The sequence below is a fragment of the Myotis brandtii genome, unplaced genomic scaffold, assembly GCF_000412655.1.
Source record: "Myotis brandtii unplaced genomic scaffold, ASM41265v1 scaffold390, whole genome shotgun sequence".
NCBI lineage: Eukaryota > Metazoa > Chordata > Mammalia > Chiroptera > Vespertilionidae > Myotis > Myotis brandtii.
Window position 1 is genome coordinate 226,373 of NW_005364954.1, and position 23,737 is coordinate 250,109.

General features: G+C 60.4%; 1 protein-coding gene across 2 annotated transcripts; it reads left to right on the top strand.

The window, feature by feature from the left end:
- Positions 1–230: 230 nt before the first annotated feature.
- On the top strand, positions 231–23,446 carry ST3GAL1 (ST3 beta-galactoside alpha-2,3-sialyltransferase 1). Of its 2 annotated transcripts, none has more exons than XM_005872766.2 (7): positions 231–284; positions 11,049–11,954; positions 13,426–13,622; positions 14,532–14,711; positions 16,073–16,118; positions 19,203–19,322; positions 20,703–23,446. In XM_005872766.2, the coding sequence occupies exons 2-7, from the start codon at positions 11,643–11,645 to the stop codon at positions 20,874–20,876; spliced, it is 1,029 nt and encodes a 342-aa protein (XP_005872828.1). In that variant the 5' UTR covers positions 231–284; positions 11,049–11,642; the 3' UTR covers positions 20,877–23,446. The 2 variants fall into 2 exon arrangements, with proteins under 2 accessions (XP_005872828.1, XP_005872829.1); XM_005872767.2 differs by lacking the exon at positions 231–284 and adding an exon at positions 5,491–5,948.
- Positions 23,447–23,737: the final 291 nt, after the last annotated feature.

Consider the following 23,737-nt stretch of genomic DNA (forward strand, 5'->3'; position numbering starts at 1 on the left):
CGAGAGCTCGCGCTGCAGAGCTTTCATTGAAGGTGTGCGGCTCGAACCCGATGCTCGGGTCCCTGACTCCCACCGCTGTCTCCTCTCCGGCGGAGGATGGGGCTGTCGCCTCAGCGAGCCCTGACGTTGCCCTGGGAGTCTGGGCTGAGCGTGCTGCGGGCTCTCGGGCGAGACCTGCACGCCCTCTCCCTGCGGTGCAGCTGAGCTTTTTTTTCCTTCTGTTTTTCAGATGAAGAAACTGAGGCTCAGAGAGGTTAAGGAGCTCCCCCGAGGTCACACAGCTGGTAAGTGGCAGAGCTGGGATTTGAACCCAGCTCTCTTTGGCTCCAGAACTAATTGCCTTGCTTTGTCTGCTGGAAACTGTGTTGAAATGACCATTCCCCTTTCCCCCACGTGTGGGGCCCCTTGACATGGCATTTGTGGGGTGTCTCTTCCCCAGCACCGGTCGCAGTGGCTCCCAGACTAGGAAATCCTGTCTAAGCCACAGGGTCAGGCAGTGTTCAGGGAATGGGGTGCTCACCGGATCACTAGAAAGTCCCGGCTAACCCAGGGGCCCCCTTGGCTGCGTTCAAAGTCACCACCTCGGACCGGACTGCGGGGGAAAGGCTCTCTGCCCCCATGACAGTGTGCAGGCTGCAGCCACAGGCTGTTTCGAGGAGGGTGATTCTTCGTGGTTGAGAAAGTGGGGCCCCTGACTTCATGGTAGGAAGGGGAGCAGGGCAGGCGGTGGAGGCGGGGTGCAGCGTGGGGCCCCCCACCTCCGGTTAGGCGCCCACGTGTCTCTGAAGGTATTCTGTCCCTGCCGCTCACGCCCCCTCGCCCGTCACCAGGAGTGTCCGAGTCCCCATCTCAAACCCACTCTTCTCCTGGAAAGTTTCTTAGAAGCTGTTTCTGAGAAATCTTAGAGGAGGAACCGGCCCCTAGGTGAAGGGCTGCAGATTAACGGCCTGTTGGTCTCTGAAGTCTTCAGGGGCACCTCGTGGGACGGAGGCTGGGAGTGGGTGTGGCGTTCTGGGGCCACCGGCAGGGGCTGTGGGTGTGGTGTGTGAAGGGCTCTGGTTTCCAAACCACCCTGGGGGTGAGGAGGGAGCCCCACAGCGGGGCTTGGGGTTTCACCCCCGTCTCACCCAGAAAGCTCGGCTCAGCTCTGGCTTCTCCCTGAGCGTGAGACCCACTTTCCAGAGCATGTGAAACCCACTGTTAACGGCAGCTGCTCCCCAGAAACGTGTGAACCGCGCCAGCCCCTGCCCCTCCCCGGGCCTCGGTTTGCCCATCTGTACAGTGGGCTGCGGAGCAGGTACAGTTGCGGCTGCACAGCCCCTTCCAGCCGGGAGGCAGTGAGCCTTTGATGATGCCCATGCAGATCGTGTAGCTGACGAGGCAGAGCCCTTGCAGCAGAGAGGTGGGAAGGGGTGGGTGACATTTGAGAAAAACAACCCCGTCCGCCCTGGGTGTCCTGTTCAGGACCCACCCCGAGCCTCCCGCACACCCGGGTTCAAGAACGAGCTGACAGGCCATTTTACCATCCCAGGGAGGTCTCTCCGGGCTCCGGGCTGTCTGGGAACCAGACTGGGAGGGCCCGGTGCCCCCTCCTGCACTGGGTGCCCCACATCCTGCCCAGCCACGGGGGAGCCAGTGGCAGGGCGCACACGTGCTCACCGCCTTCTGGGTGGCTGCGCAGAGGCACGGTGTGGTTTGCAGTATTTTTAGTTTGTTGTTTTTGCAGAAGCCAAGGGAAGTGTGTAACAGGCTGAACTCCGCGCTGCCCTCCCTGCGGATGGCCAAGCTGCTCAGCCTCCGCGGGGGGCAACGGGGCTCAGCCGGGAGGGGCCCCCTCCCAGCACAGGCTCCAGAGGGCAGAGGGGGCCGGGCGGCCCTGGGCGGGGCTGGTGTGAAGATTGTTAGTGAAATCGTCCGATTTTCCACATGAGGACCCTGAGGCCCGGCACGGACCGAGGCCCCCACCTTCCACTGTGCACAACCCAGCGTGAACCTCCGCTCCTGTGTTGGGAGCACTTGTCGCTGCCTCTGCCCACAGGGACGGAGTGGGCAGTGTAGGCTCACAGTTGTTCGTGTGGGAGACAATGGAATAATAATAATAATAGTAATAATACGAGAGTAACTCAGTTTTGCACACTCACAGCTGTAAACCTACTGCTCCCGCCGTCTGTGTCGGTTCGGTGCCTGTCTGGCCCCCAGGCTGGGCGTGCTGGGGGGTGGAGGGATGTGCTTTGGGAGTTAAGATCCCCAGGTTCTAGTCTTGGTGCCACCGGAGACTCGTTTGCCACCTTGGGCGGGTCACCTCTCCTCCCTGAGCCTCGGGTTCCCCAAGGGGCAAAGGCAGCGCCCCTAGGTCCCTCCGTGATGCTGAAACGCCCGGCCCTTTGCCTCCCAGCCGCCCTGCCGCTCTCACCTCTCCCTGATCTGGGACCTGTGGCTGCCGGGCCAGGAACCTGTCTGGGCCCAGAAGGCGTCATTAAGTCTTCCATTAACTGAACCCCATTCGGCTGGAAAAATAATAACCGGAGAGCAGGTCTGCCTGGTTCCCGGCCGGCGAGCGCCTGGAAGTTTGCCATGGGGAACACTCACAGAGCTCCTTCCCCCTGGACTCAGCCCGCCTGCCCGCCTCCTCCCCGAGGAACAGGCGGCCGCCCGGTGGTCGACCAGCGAGCCCCTCTTCTGTCAGCACCACTGGGCCTGTCTGTGTGCCCAGGAAGCAGCCCCCGGGCGGGGCCAGGCCGAGGGCGCAGTGCCAGGGATGCCGAACTGAATAAGACACAGTCTGTACCCTCCACGGTCGGGCTCACCCCGGCCGCATTCTCCCCTTGGCCGAAATCCAGAGAGTTCTTGCTGCGCTCACTCTCCAGCCATAAAAATGCAAATGTCAAGACACTTTCACCTCTCTCTGTTTTCTGTTTTCCCCAGTGCCTGCCCCAGATTCACTGGTTTAATATGTTCTATGTTTACTAACCAAAGCTAATGTCCCTGTTAAAATCAAATCAGATTTCCTTCTGGCCCAGTTCGCGGAACACATCGGAGTCTCCTGTGAATTCTGGGGAAGTGGGGGGCGGGGGGAGAACAGGGAAGTTCCTGGGGAAGGTGGCACGTGGGACGTGAGGTTCACCAGCTGGGACAGAAAGGTCACTCGATCGGCAAGGACCTTGTCTTGATAGTAACATCCGTCAACATGTGGGAAACAGGACAGAAAAGGTGTTCCATCCGGGATTCACTTTTTTCTCACTTAAGTTCGCCTGTTAGTGTTTCACGGCGTTGGCAGAAGGCATGAGACTCCTGGGTCACAGACCAGGGATTTGATCCCTCACGGCACAGCCGGCAGCATGAGCTTCAGGTTTGTGTCGGCTTCCTCCTTGCCCCGGAGTCCTCGGGGCCCAGCCACGGCGCCCAGACAGATGCCGGCACATGTGATGGGTTGCAACATAGACCAGGGACACTGAGCTGGGGGAATCCATCGTGTGCAGCGAACCGAAAGCAAGCCTTTCCCTCATGTTTCATGACTTCTTGCTGTAAACACAGCCCTAAACAGTGATCCTGGTGAAGACCATTCGGGGCCTTGGATTCTTAGCTCACCCGAGAGTGCGAAGGGCTGGGAGACCCTCGGGGGAGCAGCTCCGGCACTCGGTCGGCCGGCACCGAAGGGGTCTGGGTTTGAATCCCAGGCCGAACCCCTACTCACTGTGAGGTGAGGCAGATTACGGCATCTGGACTTCTCTTAGCCTCCGTTTGCTCATCTGTAAAGTGGGACGATACCTCCCTTTCCGGTGATTATTAGAGAATATGGAAGTTCACTCTGCCAGCAGCCCAGCGGAGAACAGGAGACCATCTCTGAGCTCAGGGAGCCGCGTTGCACCGAGAATCTTTTCGGCTGCGCGCGAATATATGTGGGAAAGTCACTCTGCCAGCAGCCCAGCAGAGAACAGGAGACCGTCTCTGAGCTCAGGGAGCCGCGTTGCAACGGAGAATCTTTTCGGCTGCGCGCGAATATATGTGGGAAAAAGAAGCAGGGGAAGTGCAGGGAGGGGTTGCTCATTGTGAATCGGGTACAAAAGCTTCAGGGGAAGTCTCTCTTCCGAGGTGTGGCCCGGCGACCTGGCATCCCGAGTTAAGTAAAGAACATCGCACTATCTGTGTGCAAAGCATTCTGGGTGAAGCTGGAAGCCTGTGCCCAGGTCCCGTGGTTGTCATGCGTGAGGCCGGTGTCGCTGGAGCAGAGAAAGCAAAGGCGTAGAAAATGGAGTCAGACAGGAGGCAGGACCAGCTCTTGCAGGCTCCTGCAGACCGTGGCCAGGACCTTGGATTTCAATCCAGGCGTGGAGAAAACCCACTGGAGATTTGAGCAGCGAGGGCAGAGCAGAGAACAGTGTGGAGAGGGCATGGGAAGGGGGAGGTGGTGGGCTCCGGCCAGGGCTCCTGCTGTGGGACCAGCTCAGGCTGAGACTCAGAGGTGGACACTTCCCCTGAAGAGCTGGGGCTCCTCGGGCTTCACTCCTTACAAAGTGTATGGCCCTGGGCCTCCATGTTCCCATCTGTAAAATGGGCATATTAGTCAATTCCGTGAGTTCACGGGACTAACGCCCTTAGACATGCTCCGAGAGCTTCCCTCGGGGCTGAGTACACACGGGGACGGCCACTCTCATGGGTTAGTACAGAGGGGGAGCCGGCAGTCCACCGGCCCTCACCCAGGCCAGAGCTCTCACTGTGGCCTGCGTTCGCTGGTGCTCCTCTGCACGTGTACTTGTCTGTCTGTTTGTACACAAGGGCCGTGCGTGGTGTGGCGTGGTCAGGTTGCTTGTCCAAGATCACACAGCTCCTCAGCGCTGGAACTGTAGCCCCCTCCCCCATCCTCTTCCCAGTGTACACCTGGACCTGCGTCAGCTGCCTTCATCCACTGCTGACCCCATGGTGACCCCGAGCAGGTCCTTGCGCCTGCCCGACCCTCTGTCCTGTAAGCACTAGGTGATGAGCCCCTGTACCTGCTAATGACACGAGGTGGGAGGCGGCTGGGGTGGGGTTCTGAATGGTCTATTTTTGTCATGGTTTCTGCACCCCCACATCGTGGCCGTCCCCCTTTTTTCCCCTGGGGCAGCTGTCAGCCTGGGCGCGCCAGCACGGGCCTCCCTAAATTCCTGACCACATTTCACGCTTCAAGTGCTGCCTGGATGTCTGCATGCAGCGCCCCCAGGCCACACACACGAGGAGATTGGTGGATTTAAATTCCTTTTGTGCGACTCAGAACCTGAGGACGTCTCCAGCTCCTGTCACAGGACCCTGATCCCCGTTAATCGTGTGTTAATCGTGTTTCCTCGGGGCGCTCCTCCAAACCGCCTGACCTGAGCCTCATTGTGCTGTCAGAACCTTTATTTTCCCTCCAGCTCCTCGCACAGGAGCCAGCGAGAGGGGCCAGGTGAGGAGAGAAGGGTTTGCAAGCCCAAGACAGGCTCTTCCCAAGCCGCCAGCAGGTGTGGGGGCGTGGCAGACAGTCAAGTCTGCGCAGGAAGGAGTGGGGACACTGAGGCCCCAAAGGAGGCGGGCCCGACTCCAGGGGTGTCTGTGCACCCCCTCCAGTCCAGCTTCGGTGCCATCACCATCTGCTGTTCACGGACTGTCAGTGGCTCCCCATTGCCTTCACCCCAGCGTGCCCATTCCTACAGGCTTCCCTGACCTGCCCTCACCCACCGCGGCCGCTCTGAAGGGCACCTTCCTTTTCGTAACTGTGCCAGGCGCCCCCATCCCCAGTGCCGCCACCTGGACTTTGGGGAGCTGCCCGGTTCACCCCATTCCCTCTCCCATCACTGTCAAAGCCCCCGTCTCCACGGCCACCTCCACTGAGCCTTCTCTCTCCCTGCAGTTGTCACCTGCTTGCCACTGTTGTATCTCCAGGGCCCTTGGCGTTCCCTCTGGAGCTGGTCCCTGGCCAGCAGGGATGACAGGTGCGAACTGCCACGCCCCCTCTCGGGCTCTCTCACCCGGGTGGGCTTCTCTCCGACGCTCTTTTCCGGAGGGTCCTGTGTGGCTGCAGCTGTAGCTGGTCCTTCCCGAGCCGGGAGGAGGGAGGCAGGGCCCGTCCATTCGGGTCTGAGCTGCAGGAGCACAGAGACCAGCTCCGGGGTGACTCAGCGGGGCTCGGGGTGACTCAGCGGGTGGGGCTCAGCTGGAGAGGGCACCGGATGAGGAGAGGAGGGCTCACCCTGGGCCATGCCAGGCCCTCAGCTGGGCCGCACGCAAACCCCGTGCAGGGCTCATGCCCCCGTCTTCGCGTGAGGATGGTCCCCGTCCCTCTCCCAACCCTCAGAGGCCAGGCTCAGGGCAGGGACAAGCCCCACGGGACACCCTCGCTGGGCCCCGCCTGGGCTGGAGTTCCGGCTCCTTGGCAGGTCTCTGGCTGCTGGGCCTCTGTGGCCGCCTCTGAAAGATAGAGATAAAACCCAGCACCAGCCGGCGATTGTCCTGGGCCCCAGCAGTGTGACCAGAACAATGGCTGGCAGAGAGAGAGCCTCCATGAGGCGTCTGTCCTTCCCGTAGCAGATGGATGGATTAACCCTGCTCTGCGTGGCCGCCTCAGAGGCAGGGACGCTTTTAACCTCCATTGTCCAGATGAGGGATGGGACATCCCTAAGGGCACCCACCCCTGGCTGCAGCGGGCCCCCCTCCAGCTCTGCCTGCCTCTCGTTCCCTCTCAGCCCACGTGCCTGCCTGGCTCCTTCCCTGGGGAAGCGCCACGCCAGGGCGGCTTCACATCTCTTGGAGTTTGGGGCCCGCTCTCCTCTCAGCTCTGGCAGCCCTCTGGCCGTGTGTCCTTGGAAGTCTCTTCCTCTTTCTGAGCTCAGCCTCCACATCTGTCAATCAAGTGGGGCAGAAAGGGTGGGCGGGGGTGTTCATGGGCACCCCGTGCTCGAGGGAAGAGGGAAACCACTGGAAGGAGTTCGTAAGGAAACCCGACATTCAGGGCACTCGCGACGTGCCAGGCACCTCAATGCTTCCCCCGCACGGACTCGGGTCAGACGCGGGTCCTTGGCACAGCGCAGCGAGGCCGGTGCCATGTCTCGGGCGGCCTCACGAGGCGGGGGAGGCAAACACAGCAGATAAGAAGCCGAGTGCAGGACGTCCAGGTCAGCCGAAACCCGAGATCGGAGAACCCAGCCCCGCGGGAGGACAGGGGAGACTCATTGTGCTGCACCTCGCTTTTCTCTGAAGGCGTCTGCCAGGACGTAAGGTGCTTGGATCCGGAGCCTAAGAACCAAGCCAAACGCAGCTGCCTCGAGGCTCAAAGCCTAGACGGAGCTTTTGGCCATCTCCCAGGGTGGCAGGGGAGATAAGAGAGAGAGATCACAGCGGGCAAGGAAGAGGCTCCTTGGTAGGCATCCCAGCCATGCGCTGAGAAGGGCGCTGAGAAGGGCGCTGAGAAGGGCTGGGCCTTCTCAGTGAGCACAAACCCGAAATACCCCGTCATCCCCAGGGACTAAGGTGCAGGCCCAATCATCCTGACCATCACGGGGACCAAGGTCACGTGCCCCTGCTCTCCCTGCCCGCCAGGCGGAAAAGGCTTCCTCCGGAATAAGGACCGCCGCAGCCAGAGCCTCTGCATGTTTGCCCTACACCGTGCCCGCATGTACCACGCCAAGGCCAGACCACATGGCCAAAGAGAGAAAACAGACGGTAGAAACAGACCCACAAGTTACCCCAATGTCACAGGCATAGACGCAGACTTTAAAATAACCTGTGGTAGTTAATTGCAGGAAGATAGATGACAAGATGGGGAATTTCACCGGAAAACTACCACTTAAACAAAGAGTACTCAGGTGGAAATGCTAGGCCTGAAAGATACAAGAACTGACATGGATGTAATATATGATTCAGACGCACCGGACACAGCAGAAGAGAGGATGCACGCGGCAGTACCTACCTCAAGAAGTTGGAAAGACAACAGATTTCAAACCCAAAAAGAAACGTCAAGAGAGCAGATAACAGAGAGAGCAGGGATTGGTGGAATAGAAGGGTTCGCCATGGTGACGTCGAGACCCAGGAGGAGGCAGAGGGGCGGGTCAGAGTGTGGGCTCAGCCCCCACCTCCCTGTGTGATCTTGCACAGGCCACTTGCCGTCTCTGGATCTCAGTTTGCCATTTCAGGGGAAGGGGCATGAATACCCGTTTGGCCCAGCTGATGTGAGGATGACAGGGGGAAGACCCAGGAGGAGGCAGAGGGGCGGGTCAGAGTATGGGCTCAGCCCCCACCTCCCTGTGTGATCTTGCACAAGCCGCTTGGATCTCAGTTTGCCATTTCAGGGGAAGGGGCATGAGTACCCGTTTGGCCCAGCTGATGTGAGGATGACAGGGGGGGCAGTGGTGACGGCCCTGTATTACAAGTGCTCGCGTTACTGCCGGTCGGCAGTGTTCGCTCAGTCATTTCACCGGCACCCGTGGTGCAGGGGGCTTCACGCGGAGCTGGGAGGGCGACTGTAGGTTTTCCAAGTACAGTGGGGCCTTGACTTACGAGTGTCCCGACTAACGAGTTTTTTGAGATACCAGCTGTCTCTCGGCCGATTTTTTGCATTGAGTTGATAGAGTAATTTGAGTTAATGAGCTCCTTAACGAGCTTGGTCTCGGAACGAATTAGACTGGTAAGTCAAGGCCCCACTGTATTTGAAACAATTCTTTTTTAAAATATATACATATATATGTATATTTACATATGTGTGTGTATGTGTTTATTGATTTCAGAAAGACGAAGGGAGAGGGAGAGAGAGATAGAAACACCAATGATGAGAGAGGATCATTGATCCGCTGCCTCCTGCACACCTCCCACTGGGGATGGAGCCCGCAACCTGGGCATGTGCCCTGACCGGGAATCGAACAGTGACCTTCTGGCTGAGGGGTGGACACTCAGCCACGGAGCCATGCCTGCTGCGCTGAAACAGTTCTCCTAGTGGCAGCTCATTGCCGCCCTCTCTCTGTCACCACTGATCGCTGCTGCAGACGGACAGGGAGCCCCCCCACCCCTCTTTGTTTGGGGAGGCGTGGCTCACTTGGCAGCAGAGAACTTGGCCCGTGGAGTCTTGGCCCAAGTTCCATGCCAGGGAGCCAGGGCTGGCGCTCCCCGTGTGTGGCGGGCTGCCCCGCTTAATAGAGAACAGGGAAGTCACGCACGCCTCCTTTCTTCCCTGGGGCCCGGGGCGGGGTGCAGGGGCGTTCTTGCTTTTCCACTGTAGTTCTTTCCAGGGCTTTCGAAAGCGCTAATTGTTACCAGCCCAGGCGCCTCTGTTGGTGGGTGGGAGCCCAGCGGGCACCCCGGCCTGGGAGATGGTGCCACTGGGTCGTGCCGGATGGAGGGAGGAGGGTGTCGCCATGCTCCTCCAAGCCCCCCCCCCCCGCCCTGATTCTGCAGCTCAGCCTCACCCTCCGTCTCCTTCCGCCCCAGTGTCCGCTGCGAGCATCTGTATCACACGGCAGCCACGAGGTGGCGGGAACCCGCCCATCATCCCGTCTCATTCCCTCAGTGCCAGCACGCTCACAGGCATCTGTTTAAGTGAACTTGTCTCAGCCCTCGGTGTTGGGACACAGGGTCCTGCTCATTACCACGGCCTATGCAGGGAGACCCTGTCACTCACTGCTCAGCTCAGCCCTGCAGTGGCTCCGTCCCTCAGAGAAAGCCTGGTCTCGGGAATGGCTTCCCTCTCCCCAAATACACACCTGCTCCCCCTCCCCCACCGACCAGGCCCACCAGCCTCCTTTCTCCCAAAGGCCTGGGCCTTCCAGATGCTCAGGGAGCTCCCACCTTAGAATCATTTATGCTGGATCTCAACCTCCTAACCCAGCGCCCAGCCCAGCACGGGGCCCAGCACGTGCGCTGTGAGTGGCTGCTTGATTGACAGCTCCGAGAGTGAGCAGAATCTCTCTTATCAGCCCCTTTTCCAGGTAAAGGAATGGCCCAGAGAGGTTAGGTAGCTTCTTCACAGTCACACAGCACACAGGCGGAATCCTCGGGCGTAGTCCGTGCTTTCTCGCTCAGATCTCTGAATTGCCAGCCCTTGCCTTTCCCTCATTCGCGTCTGCATTCCTCGATGCCACGGTGTGCCAGGGGATAGGGCCACCGAGAGTGAGGCCGAGTTCCTGTCCTCCTGGAGCCCCCCGCCGGGAGGAAGGAGGCAGATGCGGAAACAGAGCAGGCCGAATGGAGCCAGGACTCTGCGGATGCCAGGACTGGACAGGCCTCCCCTTGGGCGTCAGCGCCAGCTCAGGCCTGAAGAATGAGTGAGACCCAAGCAGGGTCGGGTGGCTGTTCTGGACAGCGGGGGGACAGCCTGGGCCGGAGCCCAGAGGCAGGAGCAAGTGTGGTCTGAGGCTCAGTTGTGTTGCTTCAAGTTGCAAGTAATCTGCTTTACACAATAAAGGGGATTTATTGTCTCATGTCCCTGAAAGGTCAGAGCGTAGGGTGGGCTGCAGGTGCGGCTGGATCAGGGATTTAATGCCTCCTGTCTGGTCCTGCCCAGCCATTCCCCCTGCGAGAAGCCCACACAATGACCAGCATGACCCTGACTTCCTCGTCCCAGCCTCACACAGACCAGAGCAAAAGGAAGCCGTGTCTTCCCTTCCTGCAAAAGTCAGGCGTTTCCCTCTGATTGGATGGGATTAGGGCGCTTTCTCATCCCTGGACCAGCTCCTATGGTAAGAGAGGTGGGCGCCCCCTGCTGGCCAGGTGAAAGCAGAGAGAGCCGGTCTTGGAAGGTTAATCTAGCTCAAGTGGACAGATTAACTGCTGCTTTTTATTTTTTTTAAATATATTTTTTATTGATTTCAGAGAGGAAGGGAGAGAGGGAGAGGGATAGAAACATCAATGATGAGAGAGAATCATTGACTGGCCGCCTCCTGCACGCCCCACACTGGGGATCGAGCCTGCAGCCCGGGCATGTGCCCTTGATCGGAACTGAACCTGGGACCCTTCAGTCCTCAGGCCGACGCTCTGTCCATTGAGCCAGGATGTCATAACAAGGTAATAGAATTTCATCCTGTTTTTATTCCTCCTTCTCTGGGCAGATGACAGACAACTCTCGGTGCCTGTGTCAAGCCCACTGCCTGCAGCCACGACTCTGATGGCCGTGTGGTCAGACTGAGCTCTGACGGCATCAGCACACACATCCTCCCCGGAGGACAGCGACAAAGAGGCCTCCTGGTCCCACACCGTGACCCTGCCTTCCCGGTCCTCCCCCCGGCGGGACCGGACACCGTCAGAGACTCATCGCCCCTCCACCCCTTTGGACGGGAAAGGCGATCGCTGGTCTTACGTTTGATTAACGCTTCATGGAGAGACATCATCAGCTGTTCGAGGATCGCGGATGAGGCCGGCTCCTTTATTTTCTGCAAGAGACAGATTTGCTGCAAGAAGAGTCATCCCGCCCCCCTGAGCGGCCCCCTTAGCCTTCGCGTGTCCCAGGGTGATGTCCGGTGCCCGAGGGTGACCGTCGCCAGGCGGAAGTGAAGTTGACCAGAGCGAGCCTTGCGAGCCCCCGGACATCCACGCCTCGCCTTGTGCATGAGCCTCCATCTCTGGGATTTTGCTTCCAAGTCCCTCCTGAGTGGGGCGTGATTTCCTGCAGCTCATCGCCGGGGAGTCTCGTGGGGAGAGCAGCCATGGTGACCCTGAGGAGAAGGACCCTCAAAGTGCTCACCCTCCTCGTCCTCTTCGTCTTCCTCACCTCCTTCCTCCTGAGCTACTCGCACACCGTGGCGACCACCACCTGGCTCCCCAAGCAGCTGGTCCTGGAGCTCTCGGAGCGCTTCCGGAGGCTGGTGGCCTTCTCGCGCCCGCCCTGCACCTGCGCCCGCTGCGTCGGCCAGCAGGGGGTCTCGGCCTGGTTCGACGAGAGGTTCAACCGGTCCATGCAGCCGCTGCTGACCGCGAAGAACGCGTTCTTGGACGAAGACACCTACACATGGTGGCTGGTGAGTGCACCGGCCGAGTTGTGGGGTGAGGAGGGGGTCCCAGCACCTGAGTACACACCCCTGGGGCCCTGCCAGGTGCTTTGCAGGAATCGCAATATTGGCCATTCATTCATTCATTCAAAAACTACTGCCCTCGCTGGTTTGGCTCAGTGGATAGAGCATCGGCATGTGGACTGAAGGGTCCCGGGTTCGATTCCGGGCAAGGGCACGTAGCTGGGTTGCAGGCTCAATCCCCGGCCCTGGTGCAGAGGCCACCAATCAATGTGTCTCTCTCACATCGATGTTTCTCTCTGTCTCTCCCCCTTCTATCCACTCTCTCTAAAAATCAATGGAAAAATATCCTCAGGTGAGGATTAAAACACACACAAAACCTACTTGTTGAGGACGTGCTATATATAAATGAGAACAGAGGGTTCTCTGTGGACACTGTGGTCCCGAACACTTCGAAATGCTGGGGCGCACAGGGGCCCCTCCCGGTGGGGATCTCCGAGGGAGTTCCTCCTGGGGAGCTTGGCTGCGGCCACTCCCCCCGGGGTTTTCAGGGAGTGAGCCCCAGCCGGCAGTGGCAGCCCCGTGGCCTGGGAGCCTGTCGGACTGGCAGGATGTGGGCCCAGCCCTGCCCGGCCGCGTCAGGATGCACACGGTCGCCAGGTCTCGTGTGGTTGCCTGTGGAGGAGCTTGGAGCTGCCCCAGGAGGTCTGAGCAGAAGCGGGTGCTTAATCCTGGATGATGGTTTCCCTCTGATGGTTATGAACTAATACTCATCCTCTGGACCACCTACCCGTGCACATCTCAGTGGCATTGCATACATCACAGTGTCATGTAACCATCACCCTTCTGCACCCAGCACTTTCCCAGCATCCCCTCCCACACTCTGTACCTAACTCCCCTCCCCCGGCCCCAGCCCCCTAGACCCTGGCAGCCCCCGTTCCACTCTCTGCCTATGAATTTGACTCCTTGGAGCCTCAGGTCGTGGGAGGGACCCACGGAATTTGTCCTCTGTCTTGGCATCTTTTCAGGGTCCACTCATGCTGTAGCGTGTATCCAAACATCCCTTTTCTATGGCTGAGTGATATTCTATTGTATGCATACTCCACATTTTATTTTGTTTTTTAAAGTATATTTTTACTGATTTCAGAGAGAGGAAGGGAGAGGGAGAGAGAGATAGAAACATCAATGATGAGAGAGAATCATGGATGGGCTGCCTCCTGCACGCCCTGCACTGGGGATCCAGCCTACAACCCGGGCAAGGAGTCGAACCATGACCTCCTGGTTCACAGGTTGACACTCAACCACTGAGCCACAATGGCCGGCTGCGTGCTCCACATTTGCAAACCTATTCATCTGTCACTGGACATGGGGCAGAGGCCCGGTCCCCCTATGGCCCCCTCTCCGCCCTGGGCCCCCCCCCACGTCCCCGCCAGAGAGGCCGCGCAGCCAGGCCCACCTGTCTTCTGTCCTGCGCCCACAGACACTGCAGCGGGAGAAGCAGCCCCATGACCTGAATGACACCTTCAAGGAGCTGTTCCACGTGGTGCCCGGCAACGGGGACCCCCTGCTGGAGAGGAAGTCGGTGGGCTGCCGGCGCTGTGCCGTCGTGGGCAACTCGGGCAACCTGAGGGAGTCCTGGTACGGGCCTCACATCGACAGTCACGACTTCGTGCTGAGGTGAGTGGCCGGGCCTCGCCCAGGCGCACCTGTGCACCCCCAGACCCCCGGGGCTGAAGGCAGCTGGGCTCCGGGCCCGGAGGACCTCGGGGCCTCAGTGTCCCCATCTGGGCTGCAGGATGGAGACAGGCGCAGGTGCCTCTCTGGATGCAGGGGGCGGAGCTTGGCGCCGAGAGCCCTGGCGAGACGGCAAGATTCACTTGCAGAGTCCCGTTTGATCTTTGAAATGCATCCCGTTTTGTAGCCTGTGTGCTTTTCATGTAAAGCCTCTTTTCCTGTCACCAAGTGAACAGATGTTCCAGGAAGACGCCCCACGTCTCTCTGGGTTCCTTGTAACCTCCATGCCCTCAGCCCAGAGCGAGAAACAACAGCAGCGAGGGGGTGTGGGGGAGGGGTTGGTGATCCCCAGGTGCCTTCTAGAATCTTCCATCCCTGTGATCTCTGGCTGTATGTCCTTAGGCCACTCACCTGGCCTCCCGGAGCCTCAGTGTACACCTGGCTCACTGGGGCCGTCCATGGTTAGGGGGACAGTCAGGTTCAGGGTCCGACAGACCGGAGTCCGGGGCTGCCGGTGGTGGCTGTGTGTCCTGGGCCCCGTCCTCTGTGCTCAGATTTCTTGGACCATAAAATACCGCTGGACACGACCGTCACTGCAGTTTCACCAGGGGCGTCCCTGGGCCAGGGCAGGGCCTCGCGCTCACTAGTAGCAGGTGGTCAGTGGCGCGGTGACGCGGCGCTCTTGAGATCCCCAAAGAGGAAAACCCCGCAGATCCCCCGAACCGTGTGCTCGCTGTCCCCACTTCACAGAGGAGGAGGCCGCGGAGTTGAGCGCTGGCCCGAGGTCCCAGCGGGCCCCCGGGATCTGGGACTGTGTGAGCCATGCGTGTTCTTCTCTCCCTTCTCCTCCAGGATGAACAAGGCCCCCACCACGGGGTTCGAGGCCGACGTGGGGAGCAAGACCACCCACCATTTCGTGTACCCCGAGAGCTTCCGGGAGCTGGCCGAGAACGTCAGCATGGTGCTGGTCCCCTTCAAGACCCTGGACCTGGAGTGGGTGGTCAGCGCCACCACCACGGGCACCATCTCCCAGTAGGTCCCCCCGGGGCGTCGGATGGAGGGCCCCTTGCCTGGCCCCTCGCTGTTCCTCTTCACCATGTGGGTGCCTCCTGGCCGCCCACCGTGCTGTTCCCTGCACCTCAGCCTGGCTCATGCTGTTCCCTGCAGTGCGTCCTTTCGCGCACTTCCTCCTGGGATGCACCCGCCCCACAGCCCACAGGCCACCTCTGACCCTCGGCTCTCCCGGCCCCTCACCTCCCATCGCCCTAACACACCCCGGACTTCCACCTTTTCCTCCTCTTGACCCCCAAGTGGACCACACGCTGTGCTTCCCCAAACCTGGCAACTCCTGGGGAAGGGGCTGCTGGAAAGGGCCCAGCGCATTTTAGCTCCGACCCCTCACCTCCGAGTGCTCCTCGTGGTGACAGCCATCTGCCTCCAAACCATAAATGGCGCTGGGTGGGCTGGGGCGCAGCTGGGAGGAGGGGTGCCGAGCATGTCGGCTGGGGCGTGAGTCATCCTTCGTGTGCGCACATCTTCCCGACACCACACGCACGGGGCACGTGGCGTCTGACCGAAGCGTCACAGTTGTCGTGATCATGCCTCCCTTCCGCCAGGGAGGGCGCGAGGCTGGCCAGGCAACATGTTCGGGGTGGGACGCTGGCCAGGGCCAGGCTCATGCCTGTCCCCTTCCCAAGTCCCTTCTGTTCCCGAAGAGAAGTGGTTCCGTGTCCAGGTGGCCAAGCCTGTGTGAGGCCCAGTGTGGACATTGCAGGATGGGTGGGGGGCGGGGGGATGCTGTGGCCTCAGGAGAAGGCAGGGAGGGTTGGGAGCCTTAGATGATGCTGGAACAGGAGAAGGAGGGAGGGAGGGAGGGAGGGAGGGAGGGAGGAAGGAAGGGAGGAAGGAAGGGAGGCGCTCGGGCAGGGGAATTCCACCTGGTCCCTGGGTTCCCGAGTGTAAGTTGCGCCAGAGTCAGATCCAAAGTGAAGCCAGGGGCCTTCATCGTGGAGGCTCCTAGACACTCCTGGTGAAAAGGAGGCAGTGTGGGCCTCTTCAGCCGGCACCCCTGCCGTGGGGTAGGTGCTCTGGCCTCCATGGCGCCTTCAGGCTGTGTGTGTGTGTGTGTGGTGGGGGGGCTTGGAGCAAGTCCCCTAAACCTTTCTGGGAGAAGGCCCACAACACAGCAGAAGGTCCTTGAATGAGCCAAGATCGCCCTCTGGTGTCTGTAAGGGACCACTGCAGGGCTGTGGCAGGGGCCTGTGGCTGGGGGCCCCTGTGAAAGCGTATACCTGCTCAGCCTGGCCCAGCTTCCCTCTCCAGTCACCCACCTCCCCAGCTGCCAGTAGACAGCCCGGCCCCTCCCACATTGACCCTCTGCTCTTTCTCCCCAGCACCTACGTTCCTGTCCCCTCGAAGATCAAAGTGAAGAAGGATCAGGTGAGTGGCGGCTCAGGCTCACCTGTGATGCTCTGCCTGGTGGTAAGTGGTGGAGAGGGCACCCTCCCCTCCTCTGCCAGCATCTGGCCTCAGAGAGCCCTGGGCACTGGGCCGATGGAGTCCCTGCTGGAGGGACCGACCCTGGGACCCCAGGCCAGTAGCATCGCCTGGGAGACTCACAGATGCACCCCTCCCCGACCCCCTCCCCCACTCCAGATCTACCTGGGATTGTAGAAGGCCTCCAGGGGTGCCAAAGGGGCTGCAGTTTGAGAACTACTGTGTGAGCTTCTCAAAGCCAGACCTCACCTGTGTCTCTAGACCTCACCCATGTCTCCATCGTTTCCTGGTGTGAGGGTAGGCCAAAACCTGGGCAGAGGGCAGAAGGATGAAGACAGGGCAGTGGCAACCACCCTGATCCTTTGCCCACATGTTCTTATTTAAATACTAGTGCCTCAGTGCACAGATTCGTGCACATTGAAAAGAAATAGAAGGTGGCTGGCGGGGCAGGACTGGGCGAGATGGGTCGGACATGATGCCCTGGAGCCAGCCTCCGGAGGTCCCTCCCCGACCCGCCGCACCTGAGGCAGCGCTGTGGCTCAAAGGGTGTCTGCAAAGTGAGTGGGGTCCCTCTGGTAGGTGAGGTCCCTTGGCCTGGCCTGCAGGGATCAGGCCGAAACCAGCTTTCCAACATTCCCCAAGGGGCAGCCGGCACCCCTGCCGTGGGGTAGGTGCTCGGGTCTCTGTGGCGCTTTGAGTGTGTGTGTGTGTGTGTGGTGGGGGGGCTTGGAGCAAGTCCCCTAAACCTTTCTGGGAGAAGGCCCACAACACAGCAGAAGGTCCTTGAATGAGCCAAGATCGCCCTCTGGTGTCTGTAAGGGACCACTGCAGGGCTGTGGCAGGGGCCTGTGGCTGGGGGCCCCTGTGAAAGCGTATACCTGCTCAGCCTGGCCCAGCTTCCCTCTCCAGTCACCCCCCTCCCCAGCTGCCAGTAGACAGCCCGGCCCCTCCCACATTGACCCTCTGCTCTTTCTCCCCAGCACCTACGTTCCTGTCCCCTCGAAGATCAAAGTGAAGAAGGATCAGGTGAGTGGCGGCTCAGGCTCACCTGTGATGCTCTGCCTGGTGGTAAGTGGTGGAGAGGGCACCCTCCCCTCCTCTGCCAGCATCTGGCCTCAGAGAGCCCTGGGCACTGGGCCGATGGAGTCCCTGCTGGAGGGACCGACCCTGGGACCCCAGGCCAGTAGCATCACCTGGGAGACTCACAGATGCACCCCTCCCCGACCCCCTCCCCCACTCCAGATCTACCTGGGATTGTAGAAGGCCTCCAGGGGTGCCAAAGGGGCTGCAGTTTGAGAACTACTGTGTGAGCTTCTCAAAGCCAGACCTCACCTGTGTCTCTAGACCTCACCCATGTCTCCATCGTTTCCTGGTGTGAGGGTAGGCCAAAACCTGGGCAGAGGGCAGAAGGATGAAGACAGGGCAGTGGCAACCACCCTGATCCTTTGCCCACATGTTCTTATTTAAATACTAGTGCCTCAGTGCACAGATTCGTGCACATTGAAAAGAAATAGAAGGTGGCTGGCGGGGCAGGACTGGGCGAGATGGGTCGGACATGATGCCCTGGAGCCAGCCTCCGGAGGTCCCTCCCCGACCCGCCGCACCTGAGGCAGCGCTGTGGCTCAAAGGGTGTCTGCAAAGTGAGTGGGGTCCCTCTGGCAGGTGAGGTCCCTTGGCCTGGCCTGCAGGGATCAGGCCGAAACCAGCTTTCCAACATTCCCCAAGGGGTCCCGGATTGCGAGAGAGCAGTTCTTGGGTGACACATCCCGGAATCGGGCTCCCTCCTCCCAGGTTCTGGGATGCATCACCCGAGAACTGCTGCTGCCAAGTCACTGCAGCTCCACAGCTCCTGCGTTGAGCATCTGCCCCCTGGTGGTCAGTGCACGTCATAGCTACCAGTCAGACAGTCGCTTAGCCTTTTATATATATAGATATTTTTATTGATTTCAAAGAGTTAGGGAGAGGGAGAGAGCCAGAAAAATAAGTGATGAAAGAGAATCACTGGTCAGCTGCCTTCTGCACATCCCACACTGGGGATCAAGCCCACAGCCCAGGCATGTTCCCTGACCGGGAACTGAACCCTGACCTCCTAGTTCATAGGTCGACACTCAACCACTGAGCCATGCCGGCCAGGCCTGCATGCTCTTATTTAAATGGGAAGATCGGGGTCAGAGAGGTCAGGCAACTTGCCCAGGGACCCACAGCTGGTTTGGGGTCATGCAGAACTGGGGTCCTCCCCTGCCTGCAGCACCCACCAGCGTGGGGGGCGATACTGCTGCGGGGGAGGAGCCACTTGTGAATCCCATGGCAGGGAGGGCCTCCCAGGGAGGCAGTGGCTCAACGCCAGGCTATGAGCTGAAGGGGTCACCCGAGGTGAGCATAGGCCCCCCTCCAGACCTCTCGGGGTGGGGGGGGCGGTGTTGCATTTGGCTTCCTGCACACGCCTACCCTCTGCTACCTGGCAAGTCCCGTCACTGTCCTCAAAGCTGCCGTGAGTCGCGGCACCAAGGCCTTGCCTGATACCAGGACGCCCCCAGCTCGGCCACCGCTGGCTGTGTGGCCTTGAGCACGTCGCTAAGCCTCTCTGAGCCTCAGTTCCCTCATCTGTAGCAGGGGAAGGGGGAAAGCTAGCACATAAGGTCCTTTTAGGGACTGGGGACCATTTGTGCCCAGACCAGGGGGATGGGTGGCTCCGTGCATGAGTTCTCCTGCAGCCGCACCATCTTGCTCAGCCCCGGCCTCGTGTGATTATGAGAGTCACCTGCTCAGCGAACCTTCTCCCCCGGCCCAGGCCTTCCCTGCCTCTCTCGCTGTATTCCTCTCCCTGGTCCCAGAGTTCTTCCCCCGCATCTTCTGTCACTTCCCAAGTGAGGTTCCTGTCGGTCTTTTCCCGCTAGAATGCAGACCCCCTGGGTGCCGGGGCCTTGTTCCCATCATGTCTGTCCCTGTGGCCACAAGCGTGTGGCCCCTAGAGGCGGTGTGTCCTTCCCCAGCCGTCTCTCTGAGGGCCCTGTGCTCCCCCCACAGATCCTGATCTACCACCCGGCCTTCATCAAGTACGTCTTCGACAGCTGGCTGCAGGGCCACGGGCGCTACCCGTCCACCGGCATCCTCTCCGTCATCTTCTCCCTGCACATCTGTGACGAGGTACGCCCCTCCCCCGGGATCCCCGCTGGCCAAGACAGGCACCAGGGTCCCTCGTTCACTGTTCCCGAGAAGCCATGCGAGCATCTGTGGTTGGGCTGTTCTTGATCCTGACTCCAGCCCCTGAGAGAGCATCTGTGGTTGGCTGACCTTGATCCTGACCCCAGCCCCTGTGAGAGCATCTGTGGTTGGCTGACCTTGATCCTGCCCCAACCCCCAGGGGCTTGGAAGGCCTCTCTCAGGGGTGCTTTAAGGAGGAGAGGTGGTTTCCAAGAATCTTCCCAGGAGCACGTTCTGGCTCATTCTGTGTGAGCTCCCCAGGCAGAGCCAGGACCCATGGGTGGAAGCGCCGATTTGGGGGCGAAACAAAGGAGCCGTTGGCATAGGAGGCCTGTGTAAGCTGCTGCTCCCACCTCAGAGCTAGACCCCAGCTCTCCAGCCACACCCGCCCACTCCTGCCAGAATCTCTGAGTGGGAGCCAGGCACCCAGGGCTTCGACTGCCCCCAGGATTGACTGCCAGAGAGCCTGGGGAGTGTGCCCCACCCCCTGGAGCTCCTTCGACATCCGCCAGGTGGCGCCAGGTTTCCGTCCGTGACCTAGGCCAGGGGTGGGGACGTCTGGCCCATGGGCTGTATAAAGCCCAAGAAATCATTTGGTCTGGCCCTGCCCAGGCATTAGCGGTGAGTTAATGAAATGTTTGACCAAACAGAGGAGGCTAATTTTTAAGTTGATGATTCTGTATGGCCCACGAATGACGTTACAAACATCCAAAGGGCCCTTGGCAGGAAAAAGGCTCCCCACCCCTGATCGAGGCTGTTCCCTGCCTCCCAGGGCAGAGGAGCAGGAGGGGCCACAGGAGAAGGGCTCAGTAAACATTGGCCACAGGTAATGGCCCACCGCTGGCCAGGGAGGGCTCCTGGCAGATGGACATCAGCCTGAGGGAGGAAAGGACCCCCTGCCTCACCGTGGATGTCGCTCTTGGCCCCATTTTCCAGATGAGGAGAGTGAGGCTCAGAGAAGGGATGCAGCATTTGCAGGGTCCTCCAGGGGGTGGCAGGGCTGGGGGGTGGGGCAGCCTGGTCCCCACTCTGCTCCCTGCTCCTCTTCCCTGGCTCCCCCACCCTTGGAGAAGAGGTTGTACTGTCCCAGAGGTGAGACCCCGCTCCCTCAGGACCACCCATGTGCAGTCGCCTCCCCAAGCCTTCCCACATGAACTTGACTTTTACTCAACACCGCACCCCCGGGAGTCCCAGGAACCTAGAGAAGGGTTTCTGCGCTCCTGGGGAAGGGGTGCGCAGATGCCGGGATGCCTGCAGCTTCCTGTCCTGCAGGCTCTACCTGCCGCCCGCCGTCCAGCCCTGACCTTTGCTTGGCCCCCACAGGTGGACCTGTACGGCTTCGGGGCGGACAGCAGAGGGAACTGGCACCATTATTGGGAAAACAACCCGTCGGCGGGGGCTTTCCGCAAGACCGGGGTGCACGACGGAGACTTTGAGTCCAACGTGACCACCACCTTGGCGTCCATCCACAAAATCCGGATATTCAAGGGGAGATGACGCTGTGAAGGGTCGCGGACGGCCACGTCAGCGCAGCCTCCTCGCCAGGGCTGTTCCTTCCGTTCCGGGGGCTCCCAGGGCCAGCCTCTCGCACCCCAACATTTGACAGCATCTACTCAGCGATGTCACCGGGCTGCAGAGCAAGTCTGAGAGCCGGCGTGGGTGGGGCGACCCTCATGGCTCTCTCCGGCCGGAAAAGGTGGCGACGTGAGGGACGTCCATTCTCCGAGTACGGCCGGGAAGATGGGGGAGGAGGGGCAGATACTGAAGACCCCCCTGTTTTAAAAGAAAGGACATTTCCCAGGGAGGACGGGCAGAGACTGCTTTGCTGGGGGGCCCGGGGCTGACGCCAGACTCTGATTGTCGCTGGATGTTTCCGAGTGGGGGCGGCTCCGGACAGCCACGCGGGCCGTGTCGGCACAGGGGCCGGGCGTCACCTTCCTCGCACTTGGCAACCCCCACTCCCCCCTGTTCCCCGAACTCGTTCTGGTGGCAAGAGAGGCTCCCCTCGAAGGTCTTCACGCTCGGGCAGGCGTTTCCGAGTCCAGCAGACAGACGTCTTCTCCCCAAAACGATGTTCCCGCGAGGACCCATCTCGGTGGTTAAAATGATGGCCCCAGGGCAGGTCTGACCCCTTCTATGTGCCTTTGTATTCGGGGAGAAATGCATGCCCTGGCCAACATGAGGCCAGCACCCCGACTCGGGAAAGGAGACCTCCGCCGCCCCCTCGCTCTCAGCTGGGGACTCTTCCAGGTTCCTGAGCCGGCCCCGAGGTGGCACAGAGCTCAGGTGGCACCCGGGCCTCCCAGAGGCGCACCAGCCCTGGCACGTCTCTCACGTTCACAGACTGTCAGACTCCGTGCCCGTAACCGTCCAAGCCCCCGGGAGGGTCTCCACCAGCCAGCGTCTTCCCCAAGGGCCACGCTCGGGCCCGGTCCTGCTGGCCACCTGCATGGGGTCCCGGGGTGGGGTGGGGGCATCCTGGGAGCGTGGCCATCGGAGCGGGGCAGTCATACCTCATTCGCACACTCTTTCTTCCTCGTCACCCTCCTGATTATTTATTGATTGGTTGTTGTTGCATTCAGCTGACCTCGTGTGCATTTTCTGGCTCTTGCTGGTCCAGGTTCTAACTCACTTTCTCCTGCTCCACCCGGCCGCTGTGGGGTGGGTGGCTTCGGCAAGCTCTGTGGGTGTTCGGGTGCCTAGGGTTTGGGGCTCGCTGGTGGGCAAGTCCTGGGGTGTCAGGTCGGTGGGTGCGCAGAATGTCCTGTACCTCCTTCTCTCCCAGCCCAACTTCCTTGCGAATTTGGGTTCAGCCTCTGGCTGGGCGTCTCCCAAACCCAGGGGCACCTCCTCGGGGCGGGCGAGACGTGGGGTCCAGGCCTAGGAGGACCGCGACCGTTGGCTCCATTACTGACATGTCATCAGGAAAACCGTTTTTCCCGGAGAGAGCATTTCCCCGAAGGCCCCGCTGCTCCCGATGGCGTGTGAGGGACGTCGAGCTCGCAAGCCAGGGGACCTGCTCTCCTGGCCTCAGTTTCTCCCTCTGTACATGGGGAGGGAGGAACTGTGGGAGCTCAGGGGCCACAGATGGTGTCAGGCACCTCCTAAGAAAGAGTCCCGGGAATCTCACGCCATGGCTTCTCCTGAGTCTGTACATGTGAGCATTTTCCTGGGGAGGTTCCATCGCGTTCATCACAGCCTCAAAGATGCAGGATCCAGAAAGCCTTTAAACACCCCGCACGCCTGTTCCAGCTCGAACATCCTCCCAAACGCAAGTGGTAAAGGCTCGGAAATCGCTGTGAGGCCGCATCATCACGGGCTGGAGGTCACGGCCACACTCGATGGGAGACGGGGGGACCTCAGCCAGCGTCTGGCGGCCAGCCGATCCGTCCCAGGGACAGGCCTGAAGGAAGGTGGTCACTGGGTGGAGTAGTGGACAGCTCCTGCGCGCTCTCCTCCTGCGAGCTGAGGGTGTCCAGGCGTGTCAGTCAGAACAGCAGCTGCTGCGCTGGGCTTGGCTAAGTCAGAGCAGGTCCTGACAAGGAGGCCCTGTCCCCCAGCAAACTGCTGAGCCTGAAGCCGGAGAGGCCGCGGCAGGGGAGGGGCAGAGAGCTCAGAACACCCCAGCCTTCAGGTCCCCCAGGGGGCCCTGCTCAGGAGCCGCCTGCAGCCAAACCGATACCCCCGGATACACCTCCCTGCTGGGGAGAAGGCGGGCGCCAGCTTTAGCCCGGGGCTGGTCAGGCACCCGCCCACGGCATAGACCTCATGTCCCGTCACGCCGCTAAGTCACGTCAAGGCCAAAGTTTCCCGAGCACTTTTTTCCTCTTTTTTTGGCAATCTCGTTTGGTTGGTTGGTGGTGTTTTAAAAGTTGCTTTTTCTCTCCCACACCCCCCTCCCCCATCACCCAGCCTTGCTCTCGCGTTTCACAGCTGAGCGTTGACCTGGATGCGTTTTGAGTGAAGTGAGCGAGTCGCCGTCCTCAGCCTCGGCTGCGTCTTATTTATTGTTGGACGTTTGCAATGATCTGAATCACAGTGAATTAAAAAAGAGCTATTTTATCGTTTGAGGGTGTGTTGCTTTTCTAGGAGGGCCGGGCCCTCACGCTGCCCTTCACAGTTCCACTCGGCAGGTATTTCAGCCCTAAAGAGATGAAGGACCGGGGATTCCCCCGACCTCCCTGAACCTCAGCGGTTTCATCAGGGAAATGGGGCCGCAGTGCCAGCTGTCCGAGGGGGTGAGGTCAGGAGGAAAAGCCTGTCTGGAGGCCGGGGGAGACGCATGCCAGCGCTGAATGTTCGCCGAGGAGGCCTGGCGGGGGTTGAAGCTGACAGATTGCGAGGGGCCCCTTCTGTGG

What these genes read in the sequence shown, in the direction of transcription:
- ST3GAL1 (XM_005872766.2), top strand. Translation starts at nt 11,643, where the DNA reads ATGGTGACCCTGAGGAGAAGGACCCTCAAAGTGCTCACCCTCCTCGTC. An exon ending in ACCACGGGCACCATCTCCCA is followed by an intron (nt 14,712 to 16,072) that starts GTAGGTCCCCCC and finishes CTTTCTCCCCAG; the next exon opens with CACCTACGTTCCTGTCCCCT. An exon ending in CCCTGCACATCTGTGACGAG is followed by an intron (nt 19,323 to 20,702) that starts GTACGCCCCTCC and finishes TGGCCCCCACAG; the next exon opens with GTGGACCTGTACGGCTTCGG.